The sequence below is a fragment of the Plectropomus leopardus genome, chromosome 5 (genome assembly GCF_026936395.1).
Source record: "Plectropomus leopardus strain MGB_pleo_1.0 chromosome 5, ASM2693639v1, whole genome shotgun sequence".
In the NCBI taxonomy this organism is placed as follows: domain Eukaryota; kingdom Metazoa; phylum Chordata; class Actinopteri; order Perciformes; family Serranidae; genus Plectropomus; species Plectropomus leopardus.
Window position 1 is genome coordinate 28,630,349 of NC_142180.1, and position 11,364 is coordinate 28,641,712.

At 36.1% G+C, this 11,364-nt stretch overlaps 1 protein-coding gene across 1 annotated transcript; it reads right to left on the bottom strand.

The window, feature by feature from the left end:
- Nucleotides 1-1,824: 1,824 nt before the first annotated feature.
- LOC121966848 (E3 ubiquitin-protein ligase RNF126-like) lies at nt 1,825-10,095 on the bottom strand. The gene is made up of 9 exons (XM_042516924.2): nt 9,956-10,095; nt 7,912-7,970; nt 6,544-6,604; nt 5,763-5,998; nt 5,239-5,307; nt 5,071-5,140; nt 4,814-4,907; nt 3,127-3,242; nt 1,825-3,006 (listed from the first exon to the last, which is right to left on the bottom strand). Exons 1-9 carry the CDS (start codon nt 10,028-10,030, stop codon nt 2,830-2,832), a joined length of 957 nt encoding a protein of 318 aa, XP_042372858.1. The 5' UTR covers nt 10,031-10,095; the 3' UTR covers nt 1,825-2,829.
- Nucleotides 10,096-11,364: the final 1,269 nt, after the last annotated feature.

Sequence of the window (11,364 nt, forward strand, 5' to 3'; positions counted from 1 at the left end):
CTGGTCCTTGAATTGAGGGGCACCTGATTAGGCTGCACGCTGTTGGATGATTTGCAGCCGAAACAATATCACAAAAACTAAAACTGAAAAAAAGAAAAAAACTGAACTAACTCACAAAACGTTGCAGAATGACCAATGATCATACAGGCTGCAGATGGAGTTTGTAAAAAAAAAAGTAAAATTAAAACATGAAGACAGATGACACAATAAATTTACAACCCTGATTCCAAAAATGTTGGTACGTACATAAAAACAAAATGTAAGGATTTGCATTTCCTTTTTGAAATACATTAGAGGAAATAAGTATTAACATGTCTATGTTTTTGTTATTAAATATTATTCAAATGCAGCTATTCACATAAAATTTAGATTAGACATTGGTTTTACCTCAATAAAACTAAATGTTTTCTTCCACAGAGACAGTCTTTAAATCTTGAAGATTCTGGGCAGCCTGCTTGTGATCTTGAGAAATATTGCCTTCAAAACTTAAACAATTAGTGCCCTTATTTCCAAAATGCTAAGTGTTGTTAAAAGAAAATATGATGTAACACAGAGGGGAATATTCTCGTCTTAGTTTTTTTGTAACCTGTAAATTGTCAAACAAATAATTTTCTCAGCTTTAACAGTAAATACTTGTCTTTGTACTAAATTGAATCGGACACAGTCTCAACTTTTTGGAATCTGTATTGTACTAGCAAAAACATATAGAAATCTTTATGTACATAGCTGTCAAATAGATACCTTTACAGGGAGCATTGATAAAAATATATAAGACAAATTATGGGCAATCATTTTTAAGAGTAAAAAGAAATCTTGAAAGTCTGTCCGTGGTCAGACATTAATCCTGCAAAATCAATTTCCCATTACTATCCAGATATTCTCTGTCAACACGGTTAAATCTGAATAAATGTATGAGAAGATATGCTTGAAATTCCCTAAATCCACATCGAAAATATATATACATTTTCACATTGTCAATGTGTATGTTGTATTTTAAGTTCAACATGGTGGCTTCAGACATTGAATCTGTTGTAACTTAATACTAAACAGTTCGCCATATTTCAAGGTACACAAGGGCACAAATGCTTGCTGTGTTAACCACAAAGGTAACAATAAATTGTGAATATGAATCAGCTATTTCGTATTGTGAAGTCAAACTCACAATTCAAGCGTATCTATTCGTCTTCTAGGTAGACCAATGTTCTATTCATAACAATCCCTTCAGATTAAAAGACCTTTGAACCTAAATCTCACGGGAGACGAGAGATACAATGTGGAGGAAATACACCCATATGGCTACACAATGAAAGGAAGCAGAATTTATTGGCTTATTGATAATATTTAACTGGCAAGCATCCAGTGATTGAAAGATTTAATTGAGACTCTGTTTACTATCTACGTGCCTTTGGAGCCGGCCTCACTTTGAAAGTGCAAAACAACGTCAAAGCTTTATTATGCATTGAAATCTCCTCCAGCAGAGCTCGCTAATGGTGTTTTTGTTCTCTGCTTGATGATTTGGTTGTTCTATGAAGCTGCAAATGTCATTAAAGGGACAAATGATTTAGGCTGGAAAACACAAACCAGCACAGCTCGTAACATACCTGTTTAAAAGTGTTAACCACACCACTATTTTCTTGATTTGGTATTTGGACAGACATTATTTTGTTTAGCGATGGCTTATTTACCAGTGACCACATTTTGGTAAAATTTCCTACTTGTTTTACTGTACTCCCATCTAGTGTCTCACCACAGGACAACACAACAATCAGACTTTGTCCCAGCATACGTTTGCACACAATTAAAATACGTCTCTTTGAAACAAGCCCAATTTTAAATCCATTTTATGACTGCTGTTGCTCAAGATTAGACTTTAAAAAAATATTATACATACACACTGAGGATGTTATACATGGATTTTGAGTGGTAGCACCCAAGCTTTATTTTCATATCATTTTTTTTTCCCGACACAATCATACTGCAAATCAATAGTTTTTCAACTTCCAACTTTAAAAATATTTAATTTACCTTTAAGTTAAAATGCACAGAAATGTTTCTAAGTGTTTTCAGCTTTAAGATAACAACAAAAATTCTCATGTGTGTAATTTAGTAATAATTATCCACATCATTATCCAAACAGCACAAAATTACTGCAATTTGACGCATCATTTTAAGTGCAAACAATGGTACCTGTTTGGTGTCAGGTAATCTGTAAGTCTCCACAATAAAGTCATTTCATAAACTATTGGAATTTTGTTTTAAAACAAAAGGAATCAACTGTGTATCATTCTAAACCATAATGAAACTTAAGTGCGCACTTTAACAGTGCACTTTGGGTCATTTTTTAAGTGAGATATGAATGCTACTTATAAAAATTGAATAACTGTACATTTCCTTTTGCTTCAATGGCAAAAACAGGTCATTTACATCATACCGAAGAGATTCGTTTTTTTAAAAAAAAGAACAGCAACTGTCTTGATGTCCCGAGTCTTCTACCTTTGGATTCCTTTGTTTTCTCTTCCTGTATGAGATGATTTAGGTAGATCGAGCCTCTCGAAGTTTTCATGCTTCTCCACATCCTCCCTGACAGAAGCTGCACTCCAGGCCTCCGCCCTTCCTTTGTTCAGATCCCTGACGAAGGTGGGAGCAACAGGACGGGCAGAAATACATGGACTTCACGTATCACTTACCCCTGATTCAGGCTCGAGTGCTCCTGGCCAGATGCACTCAGGTCTCCACCCTGGAGCAGGGAGAGACTGGAGGTCACCACTCTGAAGTACAGCGGCCTAGGAGCTATAAACAGCTCATAGGGCGATAAGGACAAATTGTTCTCTATGAGTTATCAGTCGAGTTCTCATTGCTGGTCGAACTTGAGGACTGAGGGGTCGAAGAGGATGAGGAGGACGAGGAGGAGGAAGAGGAGGTAAAGTTCATCCCTGATAGTTCTGGAGGGTTTGTAGCTGTGTTCTGTCCACTCAAGCTTTTCCTGCACACCGGACACGTGTCGTGCTTGAGTGAAAGAGCGGTAAAAATAAGACGACGTTTAAGTACCTTCCCCAACACATAGTTTAAGATATAAAATAGTGAATATTTAAGTGGGAGAAGCATTTGATTGCTGATTTTTAATACCTGTTCCAGCCAGGGGACTATGCAATCATTGTGGAACATGTGATTGCACGGGAGCTGCCTCACATTTTCTCCAACACTGTAATCTTCTTTACATACTGGACATTCCAGTCCTGAAGCTGCAAGATAGAACATGTTAAAAATGTTAAAAAATTAGATATGAAATATGATCTGTCAAGTGGTTTTGGGTGAGAAGTTTACAAATAGCTGCATAACATTATGAACAATCAATGTTATTTAGAAAAAACAGTCGTTCATGCCCAAAATCCACAGTAATAGTTAGTAAAATGAGATGTTTGAGGGTTTTCACCAAAACGAAGAAGATTGCATGCTTTGGTTTCTGGTCTCACTTGCCTTTAACTTTGTAAAGTGGCAGTTGCACAACCAGTTCTCCAAAACCTGGTGCGATGGGTGTGTTAACGGGAGGCACCACCTTATTAAAGAATTCCAATATATTTCTATGACCTTGTAAAGTTCAGTATGAATTGATGAACATGAGCTACTCTTTCTTAAAGCCAGAAACCAGAGAAGGAGGACTCAAACATGTGATGTCACAGGATTTAAAGTCTGGAGCTGTTCCATAGACAATGAGGAAAACGGATTTTGTGGACCCATTGAATATTTTATCTTTTTATACCTAAATTAGCTTTATTCTTTTGTAGTGTTCTCTGTTCGGAAACAGAAAATGTACCCTGAAACTCAAAACATTCCCCCAGGTGCTCTCAGTATGATCTAGAGCAGTGGTTTCCAACAGGTTCAGCCAGGGGGTCCAGATTTCCCCTTATAGTCATTAGTTCAAGGTCCTCATATCGGATAAAATACCACATTTTCAATTTAATTTCACAAAATCTAAACAACACCTTGACTTAGAGCAGAAAAAAAACATAATTCAAGAATAAGAAGAAAGTGCACTTCAAAATATAAGCTCTGTGCCAGAGATTCACTGTACTTCAAAATAAAGTGTTTTCTTACAAACTTTATACATTCACGAGTCACTTGTGGTCTATTCAGAATGAACCTGTGACCACTTATGGACCGTGACCCACCAGTTGGGAAACACTGATTTAGAACATCTTTCCCAATTCATTGTCTATGGAGCAGCTCCAGGCTTTATATCCTATGACATTACACATTTTAGATTAAGCACTCTAGTTTTTGGTTTTGGGAGAGATTTGTCCATGTTTACTAATAATTTGGGACTGTGTTAGACCATAGGAATGACATGCATTCTGGTGGGGCATTAGGATGCAAAAATATGTCTCAAAATGAGAAAGATGCTGTCTACTGATCTACTGAACTAAACTGTCAGAAGATGATTTCAGTAACACTAAAGATATATTTTGTGGTTGTTTATCACATAAGTGAACAGCTTGAGTTATCTGTCATCAGCTTTTCTTTGCTTGTTTTTAGAGAGCCATGTCTTAAATCCCACTCGTATTAATAACTCAAGTCCATAATGAAATGCATAGCATGAAAAAATCTTAAAATGTTCAAAACTGAAGCCAGCTAGTCTGGGAAAAAATGGCACTTGCATTAACATTACACTGCAATGTAATAAAAACATGACACCATCTGTTGTAGAGAAAATTATACTGTTTTCCAAATTTGCAAATAAAGTCTAAGATATCAGGATAAAAAAAGAAAACCAGACGTAAAACATTCTGTTACACTCTATTATGTTTTAACTTACCAACGTGTTCATCTGTAATGTGTACTGTAGGAAGAGTTTTTATTTTATCCCTATCAGCAGGCGGGGGTCCCGTGTTCTCAAACTGGTTTAATAACTAAAAATGAGAAAAAAAGACAACGGAAATACATAAAATGCATATGTGGTTATTTACCACTGCATTTACTGAATATTTTCTTACAGGTATAAAATGTTTAATCCGAAAGGTTAAAATTAAGCACAGTAAATACTTAAAAAACGTGACAGTTTCTGAAAGATACCTGAGTTATTATTGCATCTAGACCGTTAGCACCCCAGGCATAATCCATAGGATTTGAGTGAAGAACGCCCCTTTGAGAAAAGAATCAGACATTGCAGCAGTTAGGGGACACCTCATGATTGTCATCATTGTTTTTCAGATTAAATATAGCTCTGTTTCAGACACTCACCAGGGTCCAACACCAATATTTGGCATTGCAGTGGGTGCAATTATTCCATTCACTAGTTGCTGGATGATTCTACAAAAGAGAAGACAAACATTTTTTAGGTTTATTTTTATTTATATTATCTCAATGGGTTTTATTTTCCATCTAATGTGCATTCTGTGCTTTCTATTTTTATCCTTATTTTTTATCTTACTTTTACTCGTATTATCAAATGGGGTTTATCCTTGTGAAGAAGCACTGTTTGTATTCTAATCTGATCCTATCTTATTTTTAAATGAGAGTTTTATAATGTCTTTATGTCTTCATGTGAAGTACTTGGTGTGTGTAATTTCTTTGTTGTAAAACACACTGGGCTGCATTTCTTGTACAAGGATTGCTATACAAATAAAGTTTATTATTATTGTTAAATATCACACATATGTACTGATGTTGAAATAAACTGGTTTGCTGCTATTATGGAAAAAACTCAAGTCCCACTCGTGCTTGATTTATAACTCAGGCCCCACATGTCAGTCTTTAGTCCTTACCCTTCTAAAGTAGGAACTCCCTCATGCCTCCCTGCCTGTCGTCTTGAACCATGACGACTTCTCGGTTGCCTGGCACCATATCGTTGCCGTGATGCCGTTTCCCTTTCTCGCCTGTTTTCAGCATCCCTGTTATCCTCTGTTCCCAGTCCCGCCCCGAAGTCGAAGCGGTCGTCAAAGACACCCAGGGCAAACTGACCGTAACCTGACGGGAACGTAAACAAGTGCTGGTCCGCATTCTGGCAGAAAAACAGATGAAAGCACACAGAAAAAAATGGATGCTCTAATCTTGACAGTGGAAACAAGCGAAGCTTTGAGACTTCTCTACAAAAGTGCGACTATTTATTGTCAATACAACACCACTGAAGCATGAAGAGTGCTGTTGATGGTTAGATCATATTTCAGCCTAATGGAAATGCATGCTGGCATTCACAACATACCCGTTTACTGAGGCGACATCATCATCACAGCCCAGGTATTTTTCAGTAAAAAGTTTTCCAACAGCACTGACATAAACTATATATCAGGCTCAGAATGTTTTCTCATCTTTGGGCAAACTTAAAAAACAACTAAATCATTTAATAAAATATTACTTTTCAGAGCGAGACTGGTCTGCAACAAAAGCAGAAGTGGAAAACCCCAAGATGATCCATCATGCACAGTACTAAATCAGCCAAAAAAAAAAACTATTTCAGGAAATTCTGACATTATACAGCAGTGTAGTGGGACAGAGAGAGGGAGAGGGGTGTGTGATAGACACCAGAGAAAAGAATAGGTTACAAACCTCAAATGGTTGCTGGTTCTGAGGCCCGCTGGAGATGGTAGACATGGAGCCATTGTCAGCACTAAACAGGGGAAAAGTGGTTGGCAAAGTTATGTCTCGACTCAGTGACATTTAAGGAAATTCAATCTTTTCCACCATGCGTCATAGTTTCCATCATTCTCAATTATGATGTCAAGTTTTTTCGTGTGCTATTTCTTCCCCTTTTCAGCGACCCTACACCCTGATTTCACATGAAATGTGACAGATGTGATCTAAATTTTAACTGTTACACTTTGAAATATCATGACAATAGTTTAAAGATATGTTATGCAGGATTTTCCTAAAGTAAAAATCTATGCATGTAGACTCAAACAGAAGTAATCCCTCTTAGTCATCTCTTATGATCCACTCTCAGTGTGCAGCGGTGTATTTTTCTGCAGATTCCCCTTTGCCTGTATTTTCTTCTTATTTTATGTGTTTGGGACATTTATGTTTAACCCCAGAGCGCTCAGGTGAGGTCAGGGCTTTTTAAAAAGGTAGTGACAAGGTGCCAGACCATAAGCGGCAGGCATCCAAGAGAGACGGCACTGAAAAAACAGCGAGGGGAAATGCCAAATAAGAGGGAATCTGCGTGCCTTGATTTCACTTTTCCTGGTAAGCGGGTTTACCAACAGTAGCTAAGTGACAACCCTGCTTAATATACCCTAAAAAATGATAAAGGAAAAAATACAACATTAAGCAAACAATGAAAACAAAAGCAATCTGTGCCACTGTTGACATGTGGACTTAAGTTTTACTTTTTTGACGGACCATTCCAACTCAAAAAACAGTGACTATGTGGTGATAAACAATTTGTGAAAGCACACATGAAAGACATCATCCTATTGACTGATTATGTGTTAGATAGGACAAGGTCAAAACTTGTGTTTCTAGCCCTTGAAGGTGCTGGTGTAAAGCAATGTTTAGCAGGACTCTTTTATACTGAGCTACTATACATTGAGAATTAGAGTTGGAAAATAACTTTTTTGTCCACTTGCCACTGAAGCTGGTGGATTCCAAAATCTACCAGCCACTTGGTAGATTACCATTGGGTTTTTTTGGCACGTGAGTGAAGCAAATCTTGCAGCCACTTGTGTATTTTACCAGCACTTTGCTGATGGCTTGTGCTAACCATGTAATTGGAATCAGAATCTAATACCAAACGTTTGAAGAAAAGACCCAGATTTTAAAAAAAAAAAAAAGAATTTAATTTCTAAAGACTATTTAAGGAATCTCGTTATCCATAGTGAATGGTGTTAATCTCCTCATATTAACTCTCTAATAGTTACAATCATAAAAAAATGCTGCCTTGATTAGGAAAATTGTATTTTAAATACATTTTATACACACCTTCTCTCCTCCAGCAGTTCCTCAATAAACCCTGACTCACATCTTGGACATGTGTACTCCTGAAAACAAACAAAGGTTAGTTAAACCAGCACATTAGTCATCATGACAAACTCAGCCATCTATTTAACAAACATTTACTGACATTCAAATTCACTTCTAAACCTCTGTAATCAAGTGACTTAAAAACATTCATGAACACTACAGCTACATCCTGTTAGTGTGTCAGTGTGCGTCAAGCGTAAACTGCAAGAGAGATATGTCAAACACAGCTCTGCTGATGGCACAGCTGCAGAGTGAGATAAAGGAGACTCATGATGATAATCCTTTTCATATGATGAAACCTAGCTTGAACCTCTAGAAGCATTGTGACGTGTTTGGAGGTCTGACAACAGACTGTTGGACAAGCAGCACCCTCTGCACATCGCAGACGATCATCTCCTGAAACACCAACAATCTGATGAAGAGGGCTCACAAGAGGATGCCTTCCTCACCACCGTCTAATGGGACGCTGTTAAAAGTGGCCTGCTGTGGTACTATTTGGTAAGGGAGCTATAGTCTGTGTGCCCCTAGAGTGAACACCAAGAACATCTGTGAGGACAAACTTGGTCTCTGTCCCCTCCACTCAGGACATCTAACAATAGGAGAGGTTTAAAAAGGTAGTGGATACCACAACGCAAAGCCCAGCACCACAGAAGGAAGTACAGCTTCTTCTTAAAGGCTATTAGACACCTTACAGAAACCTAACATTCAATAAACATATATAAAGTTTGCTACTTTACATAATTTTTGCACATCGTCATGTGTGGATGTGTGGAAACTTTTCAATGACTTTTTGAGGACCCATAATAAAAATAATAACAACAACAATAATAATCATGTCTTGCTGCACTTGCCCAGCGTGTTTTCAACCTTATCACATTCAAACTCTTTTCAAATACAATTTTATTAACTGGATAACATGAAGGGAGAGAAAGGACCGAGGAGAAAATGAAAAAATGTGTAAACAAAAAGGCAGAACTTGACGCATATTAGAGCTATGTTTTGTTGACAGGTACAGAAAATAAATTTGCCACTATGTTACATAACATAGACGGTTATCTATACCAGATTACTGTAACAATTTCACTGCAAACAAAAAATCCATTACTTTTTAAAAACATTTTTTTACTAATTCTAATACTTTGTATTACATAATTACATTCCATTACAGACCTTGAAAACACAGTTGGGAAATTAAATGACTTTTCCAGGTTTTTCATGACCATGGGAACCCTGCAGATGTTGTTGTCTCTGTGATTCTTTTGTATTTATACAGCGATACTGCAGCTGTCAATCTAATATTTCTATAAATATATCTATTAAACACTCAGGCTGTTCTTTACAATAAAATAGCAGTTGCACGTGTGTATGAGGTGTTAATACGACCACATTACCAGCAACCTATAGAAACCTATAGCTGATCTTTGACATTGTGAAGCTCACATTTACAGCTCTACGACAGATCTTTCTAGCCTGTGACAGGCATCCCACTTGTGTGTTTGACTGAATGGTTAAAAAAGAAAAGGATGCTGTGGCATTGTTGCCGATGAATCATTCATAGACATCATTAACAACCCAGCACACAAAGTTAGACCATACATAGTTCGGTAATAAAGGACATAGCTAAAGTCGTAATAAGAAACGATCAGCGTTACAGTTAACGTTTATTGCTAGTTAATATAGCTAACAGTTAGGCTAATGTACCACGTAAAACCCACATTAATCAACAATTGATGCAGCCAAATGTTGTTATAAAAGTCGCACGACAAATTACCGGTTGTTTGTGTGTAACGACTACGTAGTTAGTGTTTGTATCTGGATAGATCCACTATTAAGATAACAAGCTAACTAACACTGGGTTGCGCTAGCACAGCCAGCTAACACCGTTAGCATGCTATATTTTGGACCCGCTGCTACTAAGATTTATACTACAATAACAGCAAAACCACTGTGTTTTTCATTTGTCTAATTGTCTCTGTGTTTACTTTGTGTCTGCGGTACTTACAGGAAGACGAGGGCTAATCTCTGCGGAGCATCTGTGACAGAAGAACCGGCTGGGCCATGGAGGAGCTTCCGCCATCTTTAACCACTAAACAAGTAGAGAGGAGGAAGAACTACGGAGCATCGGAGAGGTCAATCTAGAAAATACGACGAGCATGTCATTGAAATACCTGCCCTGCATCATCGATCATATCAAAGTGTGTAACACGAATTAAGAAAGTAAAGAAAGCAAGGAAACATCACTGGATGTGTTAGATATTATTTATTATAAGAATGACAAATTAAGAGCCCTTTAAGCTCAACTGTTTAGTAGAGCACATTTTGAGTCACTAAATCATAATGAAAATGTGTTGAACTTAACTGATTGTTCTATCTCCACCATCTGGTTTAGGTAAGTAATGCTTAAAAGTAAGAAAATTAAATAAAATTTATTTAGTATGCAGTTCCCCTTCTATGAGAAGTTGGTAAAAAATCCCTCCAGACATCTGGGCTCTGTGTGATAGGGTTTACATATGTAGGCATATTTTAAGGGTATGTTATAATTTTAGTTTTCCTTTTGGTAAAGGTTGTATAGCTAAGCTCAAGTAGCTAAAACTGACTATTTTCTACAAAATACAAAAAAACCTTTTTATTATTAATTGTTGTAAAATTATACATTTCATGTATCCATCAGTCTATATGCTGAAACAATTTCATAAGTATGATTTTTTTACTATCTACATCTATACTCATACTCATACTAATCAAATGGTTGAATTGTCCTTTTATGGTGAAAGTAGTGATGCTAAGATAATAAATTTACATTTTTTAATGAAATAGAAAAAGGATGAATATTCATTGTTGCATTGTACATTTATTATGTAATGTTATTCTATTATATATCTGATGAAAAAAATATATCAGTATGATTTTTCACCATTTCACTATTTCCGAGGTATTTTCAAAGTTATGTGATGGTAAATATCTTGAATAAATATGTGGAAATAATACAAGTACATAGTAGTAGTAGTATGGTAATATTAATAAGTACATGGTAAAAAAAAAATGATATACTAACATAAACAAACATCATAACAGTACATGGTTTGTAATTTAGATTTTTTTTTCTTTCTGTTTTACCATTGCCATGAAGGGACATCTCAAGTGTTTGGTAGAGACCTATACTTTCAAATAAAAAAAGTATGTTGTCTGTTACAAAAAGAAAACCACATTGATTTTTATTTATTATTGATCCAAGGAAATAAAAAATGCAACAAAAATAAATCTTTTTTTTCTTATTGAGGTTATTAAAGGTTTATTGTGTAATTTTATAATAGACCAGAATGAATTAATTGTTTTACAATAGGTGTAAACATAAGAAATAAAAAAAATGCTTATTTCATTGTTAATAGTTGAAAATTAATTTATATGCAT